Genomic DNA, 13,951 nt, shown 5'->3' on the forward strand with positions numbered 1-13,951 from the left:
AGGACGCTTGATCAGGATAGGGGTGAGTGATGAAGGAAAGACGCGACAAGGAAAGGAAAAGAAGTGTGCGCAGAGAGACTTGTATTAGTCAGCACCCAGTTTGTGTCCGGTAGGCCATCATGTGGTAATTGCTGGGGGGAAACAACAGTGGGTCCTCTGAGAGGAGTGACAGTAGGAGACAAGGTGTGGACAGTAGAAGGGAGGCAGGCGCGGTTCTCGGCCCTTGCTTCCCGAGGCACTCCCACCAGGCTGCCAAAGCATCCGTCCCCGGGTTTTCGGTTCAGGCCTCCATATTTCATACCCTGGCTCACTTAGCTTCCCCTGAGATTGCGCGCTCTTCTATCCCTGACCCCTGCCCTCTACATGGCTAGTCTTCCCCGTCACGGCCACAGCCTTAACTTGTTTCCTCGTAGAAGCAGCAGCCACTGTATGCAGAGTTTATAACGTAGTTTGCGGTGCAGAAGTGCTGGGTATCCTTTTTGGTGGGATCACTCCGGTAGTACATGGGGCACGTAGGTGTCGTCTGATAGACTGCCTGGCCTTGGTCATGGGGTGTTTTCTGGAGGAAGACTGAGATGGAGTGAAAAGATGTGGTTGGCAAAAATTAGAGGGAAAAAGGAGCTGAGGACAGAGACAGAGGGAAATCAAGTTCTACTTGGAATCCAGAGTTTCTGTAGGATGTAGATTGGAATGTGTCTATAGCAAGGAGGCCAACACGCGACATCCCCCACGGACCTGCCAGGCTCTCCTTCACGCCAGGAGGATAGCACCATCCGTCAAAAGGGATTTCCTAGAAAGACAGACAAATAACTTAAAAAAAAAAAATCCATCAGTGGTTTCTTTCCTGAAGTTATTTAGGAGATAGAAAGTCCACAGGGGTCATGTTATCTCTGCCCCCCACTGCTGCCCCCCAGCCTCCTGGTTGGTCTCGAAGGAAGGTGAAGTTCGGGGTAACTTATTGTGGAGAATGCCGAAGGAGGCTGCAGAAGTGGGATTCTGGCCAAGCGGCCCTGAAGGCTATTAAGCCAGCAGAGAAAAGTGGCACAGCAGCCTCTCTGGCATTGGGAACCTGTCTCTAATAGTTACTCCCTTCCCTTTTCCCTCACAGGAGGAACCCTTGCAGCACCCCCCCCCCCAGGATTATAGTCCCTCAATAACCATCTTCCCCATGATGGCCTTTTGTTCAGTTTAGAAGAAAGGAGAGAGAGGTTGGGTACAGTGCCACATGCCGATGACCCTAGCACTTTGGCCACAAGAGGCAAGAGGATGACTGCCTTGGGTTCCCAGCCCAGGCTGGTCTACACAGTGAGCTCCAGGGCTGCATTCCAAGACTTGCCTCAAGAACGGGGAGGGCACGTTGGGGAGAACTTACTTAGTTCTTCAAGAAACTGTCCTGTAAACAAAGAGAAACGAGTCTGGTCAGTGGGAGATCTCCCCCTCGTCACCCCATGTCCTCCCTAGACTACCCTCCCTTTCCACTAAGGGGCCCGTGCACCTCATTTAAGTGGGTTCTCAGTTTCCCCAAGGGGGGTTCCCGATGGTGAGCAGAGAGAGTCACGAGGAAGGTGATGACCCCTGCCCTTCAATCTAGAACCTTCCATTCCACTCCTTACCTGCTAGCCTTCGGTGCAGCCAGTTGTAGCAGATGAGCAAGGCAACCAGGGGTCCGAGGACAGGCACGATTACAAACAGTGCTATCTTCCAGCAGGGCACCCTCAGGAAGTGAGGATCTGAACAGCAGAGCAGAACAGGCTGTTTCCTCTCATGCCACACCCACTCTTCTTAACCGGAAGCACCCCAAAACACCAAAGGACTCTGGGGACAAGCTATAGCACCCATGAATTGGGATGAGGTGCACTGCACCTTTATTTGCATTAACTTCCCGTTGAATTTCACTTATTTAGCATAGAAAATGGGTTGCGCGATACGGTCGTACATTGTTCATATTCCGCTGTGCACGAGCCCTCCCTTCCCCCCACCCGTAGGATTTTTGTTTGTTCTTTTTGTTTTGTGTGTGTTTGTTTTTTTGTTTTTTCGAGACAGGGTTTCTCTATGCTATCTTGGCTGTCCTGGACTCACTTTGTAGACCAGGCTGGCCTCGAGCTCACAGCGGTCCGCCTGCCTCTGCCCCCTGAGTGCTGGGATTAGAGGCATGCGACACCACGCCCAGTGTTATTTGCTTCTTTGAAGATAGAGTCTTGCTGTGTATCCTCAGCTGGCCTTGAGTTTGAGAAATGCTCCTGCCTCAGTCTTCCAGCTGCTGGGATTACGGGCTATCAACTCAGCTATCACTAAAGGTTCCCCCCCGCCCCCTTTTATACTAAAAATACAAGCAGCAGGCTAGGAGTGCAGTTCAGCAGAGTGCTCCTCTTACGTGGTGAGGGGTCCTAAGTTCAGTTCCCCAAAACACACAGTTTTAGCCCTGGCCATATTTATGATTTCAAGACACAAAAATGGTTAAGAATTTAGACATTCAAATCTTCTGAGTGAAATCCTGGGGGCTGGGAATGTAGCTCACTTTGTAGAGCTACATTCTTGTCACTTGCCTACCATGCACAGGGCTCTGAGTTTGGACCCCAGCACAGCTTGCACTAGGCTTGGTGGCTCACACCTATAATCCCTAAAACAAAGGAGGAAGAGACGGGGATCAAAATTCAAGGTAATCTTTGGCTGTATGGCACATGTGAAGCCAGCTTGATGCATGTGAGAGTCTGTCTCAAAGTAATAGAACGGTGTGAGTGAGATGGATTAGTTGGCAAAGGCACTTGCTGCTAAACCTGAAGACCAGAGGTTGAGCCCCAGAACCCACATAATGGAAGGAGAGAACCAACTCCTATAAATTGTCCTCTGACCTCCATGTGAGCACCTGCCCACACTCACCCTCTCACCCCCTCCACACATACACATACATGTAACTTAAAAATGTACTTAGGATGTTCAAAGACTACATGTGTGGCTACCCACACACTAGCCCAGTGTCCAGTGCTGAAGTGGAGCCCTTAAGCGTACCAGGAGAACTGAACAGGGTTTACGCTTGGCCTCAGAAAGAAAGTCTGGCAGCCGGGCGTGGTGGCTCACACCTTGTAATCCCAGCACTCGGGAGGCAGAGGCAGGTGGATGGCTGTGAGTTCAAGGCCAGCATGCTCTACAAAGCAAGTCCAGGACAGCCAAGGCTACACAGAGAAACCCTGTCTCAAAAAACAAACAAAAAGGAAAGTCTGTTTAGAAAGATGGCTCAGGGGTAGAAATTTTCTATGCTCTGCTTAATGATATTTTCTAATTTGTATGGGATCTATTCAATGGACACTTGGGTGCTCTTCTGTTGTTGGTGTTGTCCTTAGGGACTGTGCAATCTGAAGTAAAGAAAACAGATGATTCTTGGGGAATTAACATTCTAGTTGGGGCCTGCATGGTTGCATATGCATTTACCAGTGCCTGGAGTGGAAGGCACTAAAATCAGAGGCCATCCTCCATGACAGTGAGTCTGAGGCTACTATAGCCATATGGAAGCCTGACTCAAAAAAGAAAAGATACTAACAGGCCTTTACTTTGTCCTCAAAGAAACTTCCCTGGTGTGCCCTTGGGCTGTGCTCATGAAAACTAACTCTGCCATATAAATACAACAGATGATTTTTTAAAAATGTAATTTCCTGGTTATGGTGACACAACGCCTTCAATCCCAACACTGAGAATGCAGAGACAGTTAGATCTCTGAGGTCAAGGTCAATCCCGTCTTCATAGTGAATTCCAGGTTGGCCAGGGCTATATAGTGGGACCATATCCTCAAAAAATATTTTCAATATTTATGTGTGTACAGATGTCTGATGTGGGGTCAGAAAAGGGGGATCAGGTCCTCTAGGGGAGCAGAGGACGCCCTTACTTAGTGGTTGTGCCTTGTTCAAGTACATTTCATTTTCCCCACTAGGCAACCAAGTTTTTGTGCAAAGGATCTGTTTATAATTTTTATAGATATATTATATGTTATTATAATAGATATAATAGATATATATTATAGACTTTATATATGTGTGTGTGTATGTATATATATATATATATATATATATATATTATAATTCACTGGGTGAAAAGTCTGTAAGAAGTTTACATTTTGAGATTCGTGTAGTGCCTGACACTGGGATGTGGCACGTATGTTTTTGCTATGTTCCTTCAGATCTTGAATGCAAAGAAACAAGGTGGAGGGTCCTAGTGCTCCAGACCCCAGTGAAAGTCCCCAGCGAAATACCACAGTGACTTGGGAGGGCTGGGATGTTCTGAACTTACCAAAAGTCCGATGGAGGTTCTCTGAAAAGAACAAATGAAAAGTGATTCAGTAGGGCACTCAAAGGAGGCTCTATCCCCTGAGGGGGATCCCTTCCCTGAGGGGGGCTGCATTCCCTGAGGCGGGACTCCGTCCAGTGAGGGGGGCTGCATCCCGTGAGGGGGGTCCATCTCCTGAGGGGGGGATCCTTTCCCTGAAGGGGGATTGTTTATTTAAATCATTTAGTGCTGGATCTAGTCTTGACACAAATCAAGTTATTTGTTTTTATGTCTACACTGGCTGAATATAAGTAAGACAATGAAATCTCTATTTTTTTTGTTTTGTTTTTTGTTTTTTAGCTGCTTATAGTTTTAAATATTGAAGCTCCTGATTGAAGGAATCACAGAGCATTGAGTGAGAGGCAAAAATGGTCTGAAGAAAGTAACATTTTGGTTAAGCTAAAAGACACCACAGGAGGAATTGGGGAGGGAGGGTGCCTGGAACTCACCAACTTCTGCTCGAAGTTTTCCTAAAATAAAAAAAAAGAGAGAGAGAGTTTTTCCAGTCCTGGTTTGACACTACTAGGACCTTCCCGCACCCAGCACCCTGAACTCTTTGATTGTCTAGGGACATCTTAGGAGAGTGTGTAGAGTTCTGGATTTTTAAAATTATATTTCTTTTTTTTTTTACATATACATTTATATTATTACACATAAATAAAATAAGCTACATATGACAGGAAGAACCACGGAACAATCAGGGATTATATAAACATGTTACATTCATAGGGATGTGGCTGTTTGTATTTGGCAGCCTTGAAGAAAACATCTTTCCTATCTTGGTGAGTCTAAAATTCTGAATGTAAATATCTATCATATCTCATCTCTATTAATGTAAAACATCTCTCTAGACCTAGAATAAGTCTTAGCTCCTAAACAACTAAGCTTAATTGTAAGACTAAATAAACTATCTGGCCTTCAACCCCATCCGAGATTTGAGAAGGAATAAAACTTAATTAGCTGATTTAAAACCAAGAATTCAGGCTCTTTCTGTGGGTGTTGTCTGAATTAAGTGATGAGATAAAGAATACAGCAGCCCGCAGTGAAGGTGGATCTGGCTGTGGTGGCTGTCTCCCCACGGTTGGTAGGGCTGACTGTGTCAATCTAGTTGGCTTCTTAAAGTCAGGACTGGCCCTCAGGAGCCAGCAATGGCTCAAACCACATCATTTGTTTGTTTTTCTTACTTTTAATTCTCTGAGTGTGTGTGTGTGTGTGTGTGTGTGTGTGTGTGTGTGTGTGTGTGTGCGCGCGCGCGCGCACACACATGAGTACGTGTGTCCCTGGAGTAGTTGTGAGTTGCCTGACATAGGTGCTGGGGTCCCCTGTAAGAGCAGTTCAGGCTTTCAGCCCGTGAGCTGTCTCTCCAGCCCTATGTCGCAAGGTTTTATTACTTCCATCGCTCCTTGCTCAGTTCACGTGCCCAACTAGATTGTCGTTTTTGATTAAACGTAAAGCCATGTGTCTCTGGAAGCAGGAACTAGATGTTTGACAAGCTACTGCTTTATGGCTGCATCGACAGTAGGCACTTTGCTCTGTAAACTTCCCACCTGGAGGCTTGGAGAGCCTAAGAGTTTTCCCTCATAGTTTGGTGTCTACCGTGGAGTTGGATCCTAGGCTGCCTAGCTCTGTCTTCCTGCTCTGTTCAGCCATGATGGTGGAGGGCTTTTTCCTTGCTGTGGAGCAGGTAACCAAACATTTGGGATGACTCAAAGGTGAAAAAAAAAAAAAAGACCTCACTGTGGGACTGGGAGTGCAGTGTGGCGCACAAGGCAGAGCCACTGTTGATCTGACACTTGTCTCTCTTCCTTGGCCCAAACCCTCCTCGCTGCTGTATCCTCGTATCAGCAACAGGAAGTGGAAACATAAGACCTTGCGCTTTGGTCTGGGAGGGACACAGTGTAGGAAGAGTCTGACTGCAGGTGCTGGGCTGAACAACTGTTCACAGTCAGATGGAAAAGACAGGAGGCTAGTTTCTTTAATGCTTTCTGCATGGCAAAGGCTTTCATTTCAGAATCACTACTGAAATGTGAACTTGGAGACATGGCTGGGGGCCAGGAGTGCCTGCAGCTCTTGCAGAGAACCCAGGGTTCAGTCCTTAACACCCACACGACCTTACAGCCACCTAGAATTCCAGTCCCAGGGACCCTGGCACTCTCTTATCACACCTGTCAATGTGTATGCAAATACAGACAATGAATAAGTTTGAAAGTTTTAAAAGCATTTTTAAAGTTTTTAGTTTTTTGGTTTTTGTGTGCTTCTGTTTGTTTGGTTTTGTTTTGTTTGAGACAAAGTTTCTCTGTGTAGCCTTGCTGTTCTGGACTCACTTTGTAGACCAGGCCAGCCTCGAACTCACAGAGGTCTGCCTGCCTCTGCCTCCCTGAGTGCTGGGATTACAATCATGTGCCACTGCTCCTGGCTCAAAAAAAATTATTTTTAATTGTGTGTAGGTGTGTATGTCTACGTGTACGTATGTACACATGACTGCAGGTGCCTGAGGTGTTGGATGCCATGTAAGCTGTCTGGTGTGGATGCTGGGCCCTCTAAGGGGAGCGGGGGTCTGAGCTATGCCTTCAGATGTATTTTTCTAACTTTTCTACATTTTAGAAGAGCTTACTCTCCCAGTTTCATGAAGCTGCTAAGGACTGTGGAGGGCTGAGATTACCGCCTGTGACATGCCACTGAGCAAGTCCCTGAGCCACCCTAGACTCAATTTCTTCCGCAGCAATGGGGTTGTCGGTCTTCACAGGTAAACGCAAGGTTCTACTGCTCTCTGAAAGCGTTCGGTAAAATTTGTTATGTAGCTCTGAGCTCAGAAGCCTTAAAACCATCACTGTGGGCCAGGAAAGGATTCCTGATAGACCCAACCACTGCCTATACCTGCTAGCACACAGGTGGTCCCACTAGGCTGCCTTTCAGGGGCCTAGCAACCTCTGATGTCATCACCTGTCACAAGTACACCCTTGCCATCCTGTGCTCTCTCTCTCTCTCTCTCTCTCTCTCTCTCTCTCTCTCTCTCTCTCTTTCTGTCTCTCTCTCTCTGTCTTTCTCTGTGTGTGTGTCTGTCTGTCTCTCTCTGCCTCTCTGTCTCTCTCTCTCTCTGTCTCTCTGTCTCTCTCTGTCTGTCCGTGTCTGTCTGTCTGTCTGTCTGTCTGTCTGTCTCTCCCTCTCTCTCTCTCTCTCTCTCTCTCTCTCTCTCTCTCTCTCTCTCTCTCTCTCCCTCTCTCTCTCCCTCTGTGTGTGTGTATGTGTGTGTGTGATGGGTGCCTTCCCCTCTCTCCCTCCCTGCTCTCCCCACCTCCCCCCTTTCCCACAATGAACTGCCTTTATACCAGGTCTGGTGTGCAGCAGAGTCACACACAGTGTAACAGTACCTCTCAGTCTGTGCTGCAGGAAGAGGAAGAGGAGGCCCACAGATATCTGCAGCAGCAGCATAGGCACGAGTGCGATGAGAACCAGCACCCCAGGGTTGATCCAGTAGAAGGGATCTGAAAGACAGAAGTACTGTCACCCAGCTTGCTGCCCCAACACCCTGGGCAGAGCCTGGGCTGCAGTAAGTTGGCCTGAGTAAGGGAATGAACATCAAGTTTTTAAAAAAAAAAAAAATACTGACACATCCAGACACACATGGTGCCATACGCCTGTAATCCCAGCATTCACAGGGCTCAGGCAGGAGAAATGCTACAACTCACAGGCCAGCCTGCAAGACCTGCCTGTCTCAGAAATAAATAAATAAATAAATAAATAAATAAATAAATAAATAGAGAGTAGCACAGAAGGGAAAAACAAGTTTACCCTTATTCTTGATGGTAAAGTGGGCTTGTTTCTAGAAAGAGATAATGTGGCCATTCTTTTATTTTGTTTTGTTTTTTAAAGGGCAAGTCTGCCCTTGAACTCCTTGTCCGCCAAGTGCTGGGATTCCAGGCCTGAGCTACAACTCCCCAGATTTTATTCAGTGTTGTGAATGGAACTGCCAACCCTCCTTCTCTCTCTCAGACAAACAAATCAGGAGCTTACTGAGTGGATTTGGAATGTGGAAACCAGCTCAAAGGAAAGCATACTCCCTGAGGCAGAACTTTTAGTGTGTGTTCTGCCCCATTCCCCGCATCTTGTGATGTGTTAGGCCTCAGTGAGTATGCTGGAGTTGGCAGCTGAACTGGGAATTTGCTAAGCAGGAAGAGAGAAAAATCTGTACCCTGAAGTTCTGACCCTCCACTTACTTGTGAGTAAAAATCCCCTAGAAAAAAAACAGCTGTCTGGAGAACATTCTGTGGCACACAGCTATTTTCATGTCTCTGCAAACTGTCTCTAGAAATAGTGCTTTGTTATGGGGCACACAATGCATCTTCTGGTCTCAGCCTGGCAACAGTCACCCCCACCTCAGATACAAAAATGATGAATTGTCTGATGTTCACACTGCAGGTGGCGAGGAGGAAGGGAAAGGGTCAGAGCTCAGAACACTCTTGTTCTTTAATTACATAGCAATTAATGTTCAAAGCTCCCTCTGTCTGTTTCCCTACCCGCAATTTAGCCACTCTGAGGCATGACAAATAATAAATAACTCAAAGTCAGCCTCACACAAATCACACTGAAAATGAAGTTATGAAAATGTACCAATGATGCTAAAACTACAGGGCCCTACCACCACTCTGTGTGTGTCTAATTTTTTATTTTTGTTTTTATTTATATCTGTATTTGTGTGTGGGTGTGTGGGTGGGTGCCTTTGGAGGCCAGAGGAAGGTGTCAGATCCCCCAAAGTCGGAGTTATATGGGTGGGTGCTGGTCCTCTGAAGAATACCAAGGGCTCTTAGCCACTGAGCCATCTTGGTTTGGTTTGCTTCAGACAGTCGCTTATATCCTAGGCTGGTGTCTGACTTTTCATCCTCTTGACTTTAACTTCCTTTTTTTTTTTTATTGGTTTTTTTTTTTTTTTGGTTTTTTGGTTTTTTGAGACAGGGTTTCTCTTGTAGTTCTGGCTGGCTGCCCTGGACTCGCTTTGTAGACCAGGCTGGCCTTGAACTCACAGAGATCCGCCTGCCCCTGCCTCCAGAGTGCAGGGATTAAAGGCGTGCACCACCACCACCTGGCTTTGACTTTCACTTCTAAGCCCTGGGTTTACAGGGTTCATGGTCTCAAATCAGTGTATGCAGTGCTGGGACTTGAACCTGTGGCTGCTTGCATTCTAGGTAAGCACTCTACCAACTGAATTATCCCTGCCATATACTGCATGCTTGTACACACACACATAAACACACACACATTATATCTCTGCCACACAATGCACACATAAATAGCGAGCATGCACACACACATACACACAAACACACACGTAAACACACATACACACACATTATATCCCTGCCATACAATGCACACATAAATAGCGAGCATGCAAACACACACACACACACATGAAGTGTGTGTATATATGTGTGTGCATATATATGCACATATACATATATACTATATATAACTACACACTCAAGCACAGGGATATGTTTTGTTCTCTGTATTCTCCGGCTTGCTTATGCCCCTCAGTATGTTGCCATGGGGAGCACCCAGGCTGTCTGGTGTGGCTCTAAAGCAATCATTCTAAGCTGAGCATGGTGACTCATGCTGTTAGTTCCTCCACTCCGGTGGCTGAGACTGGAGGATTGCCCAGGTTATATATGTGTGTGTGTGTGTGTGTGTGTGTGTGTGTGTGTGTGTGTGTGTGCACGCACACACGCGTGGTGGCACATGCCTTTAATCCCAGCTCCCAGCACTTAGGAGGCAGAGACAGATGGACCACTGTGAGTTTGACACTTAGCCTGGTCTATATAATGAGTTTCTGGCCAGCCAGAGCTACACACTAAAAAGCCATCCTAACAGCACAAAACATACAACAACAACAACAACAAAAACTGAAATACAAGAGCATCTGTTTAGCTTAGATACCATCTTTTACCTAACATTGCTTTCTCAGCCACGAACACTGACTTTTGAACACTGACTTTGATTTCAGCTTCTTTCCCAATTCAAATAACAAAATGACCAACAGCCACCGCTTAGGCGTCCCTGTTTACTGATATGTCTGTCCCTTTGGAACTTATCTAAGAAGGGACAGTGTTTGGGTAGAAAGACGCCATCTTAACTGAATGTCTGAAGGATAAAAGGGAGGTCAGCCACGCACAGGCCGCACTGCATGTTTCCTGGGTGCACTCACCTTCCACTTTCAACTCCATTGCTGCCTCCTCTTGGTAAGAGTGGTCTCTGAAGAAGCAAGTGAAGCCTCCTTCATCCGAGAACCTCACCTTCTGGATCCTGAGAGTAACCTTTCCCTCGCTGATGGCCTCTTTCAGAAGCTCCGTGCGCCCCCGATATTCAGGCGCTTGCTCTGCGTCCTGGTCCTTGCCGTTACGGTAGAGATGAACCACTCTGGAAAAGGGAGGGCGGTACCACCCCACCTCCATGCCCGTGGCGTTCTTCCCGGGCGATATGCGGCACGGCAGTTCTGCCTCGTCCCCAACTAAAGCCCGGATGGGGTGCCCTGGTCCTATCACTCTGAACTGTCCTGTCCAAGACACCAAAGGAAAACAAACAAACAAAAACAAAAAACACCACATGAGTCAAATGTGGCAAGTTCATCACAGGAAAGCTGCTTTAAAAAAAAAAAAACAGTAGGAGGGGAGAAACACATTTAAAAGATATTTAGTTTATTTTTGTGACAGGCTCTCACTATGTAGCCTTGGCTCAGCTGGCCTGGAACTCACAGCGATCTGCCTGCCTCTGCCTCCTAAGAGCTGGCTGGGATCAAAGTTGTATCCCGCCACCCCCAGTGATTTGTCTTTGTCTGCAGCAGCGCAGACATGAGTGCAGGTGCCCTCGGAGGCCAAGGGCATTCTGCCCTTCTAGGTCTGAAGTTACAGGCTGTTGTGAGCCACCCCACGGGTGTGGCACTGGCAACCTAACCCTAGTCTTTTGTAAGAGAAATGCATGCTCTTTACCACGGAGCCATCTCTCTAGCCTCTGTTATTATTCTGAGGAGGGCCTTGCTCTGTAGCCTAGGCTGGCCCTGAACTCACAGCAGTCCTCCTGTCTCAGCTTTTTAAGTGCTGGAATTATAAGGATGCGCCACCATGCATGGCTTAGGACAACCAAGTTTTTTTTTTCTTTTAAAGGTTTTGTGTCTGTGCCAGTGTGGGTGGGTGTATGTCACCTTTGTGCGGCGCCTCTTGGAATCCCTAAGGGGCTGTGAGTTCCTCTGAAGCTGGGTTACAGGTGGCTGTGGGCCGCACCGGGCGATGCTGCTGGTAACCCGACCTTGGATCCACTGCAAGAGCAGCAAGGATGCTTATCGGCTGAGCAGCTCTTCATGCGTCTCCCCTCTTTTGAGACATGGCACTTACAGCTCAAGCAGGCCTTAATCTTCCACGCAATGGGACTTGAATTTCTGGTCCCTTCTGCTTCTAGCCACAAAAGCTGTGATTACTACCCACTCACTACCATGGTGAGTTTAAGAGTCTTAAATGGACTCTGTGGGGCCCATTTTTTAAATTTTTAATTTAATTTAATTTAATTTTTGGCTTTTCGAGACAGGGTCTCTCTGTGTAGCCTTGACTGTCCTTGACTCGCTTTGTAGACCAGGCTGATCCACCTGCCCCTGCCTCCAGAGTGCCGGGATTAAAGGTGTGCGCCACCATGCCCGGCTTTATTTTGTGTTTTAACTTTGAACATATACAAGGTAAGCAGTCTCTAGTTAAAGATAATGTCTAAGGCAGAATGTTCCAACGTGAAATCACCTGGACAACGGCTCCCGCTTTTTCTACCAGCTCTGCTCATCTCTGACTCTTCAGCTCAGAGATTGGTTTTTTGCCTCCTCCCTCCCTACTGCTTGTACATGCTCAATGGTCCTCTAATCCTCACATCTTGTTCCCCACATTCACTGTGGGAGTCACACACTCTGGGGACAGCTGTTTTACTCTCTTCTCTATCATCTGCCTTCAGCCTCATGCCAGCTCTGGATTCTTCCCTGAACAACTCCCCAGTGATATGCAGTTACTGACAAGTAAGCTAGGTTCTTCCTTATACCCGGGTATCCCTGGGGCTAGACCTCCACCAATCACACGGCTCCCTGAACTCCGTCATCTGGTTCTTTATATCTCCCTCCCAGTTGGGAAACAGGCTCCTGTATAAATACTTACTGCTGCCTGATTCTTTTTTATTATTATTAAAGATTTATTATTGTGTATACAGTGCTCTGCCTGCATGTACATACACCGGCAGGCCAGAAGAAGGCATCAGATCTCATTACAGATGGTTGTGAGCCACCATGTGGTTTCTGGGAATTGAACTCAGGACCTCTGGAAGAGCAATCAGTGCCCTCAACTTCTGAGCCATCTCTCCAGGCCCCTGCTGCTCGATTCTGCAAAGTTCTCAAACATAACAAGATGTTACAACTCAATTTATCATTCACATCATCAGGCTTAGAGGCGAGCACCATTCACCATCTGAGCCACCTCACTGACTCTCGACAGACATTTTTGAGAGTTACCACCAACAAGCACTGCCTCAGTGTGCAAAGGACTTTCTCTGACTCTGGCAGCAACCCCAAGAAGTTATTGTCCTCTTTCGAAAGGCAATGAAACAAAACTAGGGCTGGGGACAGGGTTTAGCAGTAAAGCATGAACTTAGCTTGCTCCAGGCCCTTGAGTTTGATTCCCGGCACCATGTGTGCAGGGGAAAGTTGGGATGTATTCCACACGGAGTCAGAAGGTTCCTAAGCCAGCAGCCCCAAGTGTAGACAGGAAGCTCATACAGCCATTAGAGGGAGTTAAAGGAGGTAAGCCCAGAACACCCGCTTCTGGTGGACCCCGCAGGGCTGGTGAGAGCAAGCTTACCTGCATAGCTGGATGACAGCTGGAGGAGGAGGAGGAAGAGCAGTGAGGGAAGGCAGCTTGGCAGAGAACGACCCCAGAAACTGGTCATCTTCATGATTACTGGGGACCGAGTCCCTGGCAGCAGGGTCAGGCCACGCTGAGGGCCTCCACCTGCATGTCCCTTGCTGCAAGAAGCCCGAAGGGAGATTCTGGGAGGGCACTACCGCCCAAGCCCAACCTCCATCCACGCATTATCACAGCTGGGCTCAGAGGATGGCCCCACATCACCCCGGCCGGACATTTGCACAAAAGGACTACAGAGCCACTGATGACCAGGGTTTGCCTCCCCACCCCACCCGTCACAGCATTGGAACAGTGGCTGCCTGGTACTGGGCCATTTCTCCCCCCACCCCCAACCCCGCCCCTCCCTGGACCCAGTCTTGGGAAAGACATGTAGTGGCTGGTCAGTGGCAATCAGAGGGACTTGTTTGTGGGTTTGTAAAGCTCGCTTAGTTCTTGCCACCAAAAGAACTATCTAGGGGAGAGTGATGACTGAAGGCTCTTAAAAAATAAAAGATAAAAAAAAAAAAAATTCAGCCTTGACTCGCTGTGTCTATTGTCTTCTTGTGTGTGTGGCAGTCCCATGTATACCATCCTGGTCACAAACTAATAATAGCACAGGATGACCTTTAACTATGGACTCCTCCATCACCATCTTTATATCCTGACTACTGAGATGATAAAGCGGCCTGTAACCACCACAGTTAGCCCAGTCTCCT

General features: G+C 47.5%; 1 protein-coding gene across 4 annotated transcripts; it reads right to left on the reverse strand.

The window, feature by feature from the left end:
- Nucleotides 1-66: 66 nt before the first annotated feature.
- On the reverse strand, nucleotides 67-13,476 carry MOG (myelin oligodendrocyte glycoprotein). Of its 4 annotated transcripts, XM_084754194.1 has the most exons (9): nucleotides 12,572-13,122; nucleotides 10,520-10,862; nucleotides 7,689-7,802; nucleotides 4,767-4,787; nucleotides 4,282-4,302; nucleotides 1,614-1,730; nucleotides 1,373-1,393; nucleotides 736-790; nucleotides 67-570 (listed from the first exon to the last, which is right to left on the reverse strand). In XM_084754194.1, the coding sequence occupies exons 1-8, from the start codon at nucleotides 12,794-12,796 to the stop codon at nucleotides 777-779; spliced, it is 876 nt and encodes a 291-aa protein (XP_084610320.1). In that variant the 5' UTR covers nucleotides 12,797-13,122; the 3' UTR covers nucleotides 67-570; nucleotides 736-776. The 4 variants fall into 4 exon arrangements, with proteins under 4 accessions (XP_084610320.1, XP_084610322.1, XP_084610321.1 ...); XM_084754196.1 differs by lacking the exon at nucleotides 12,572-13,122 and adding an exon at nucleotides 13,194-13,476 and having other exon boundaries at nucleotides 67-790; XM_084754195.1 differs by lacking the exon at nucleotides 12,572-13,122 and adding an exon at nucleotides 13,194-13,475 and having other exon boundaries at nucleotides 67-790; nucleotides 10,520-10,867.
- Between the last annotated feature and the right edge of the window lie 475 nt (nucleotides 13,477-13,951).

The sequence above is a fragment of the Acomys minous genome, assembly GCF_964271855.1.
Source record: "Acomys minous genome assembly, chromosome: 13".
Taxonomy (NCBI): domain Eukaryota; kingdom Metazoa; phylum Chordata; class Mammalia; order Rodentia; family Muridae; genus Acomys; species Acomys minous.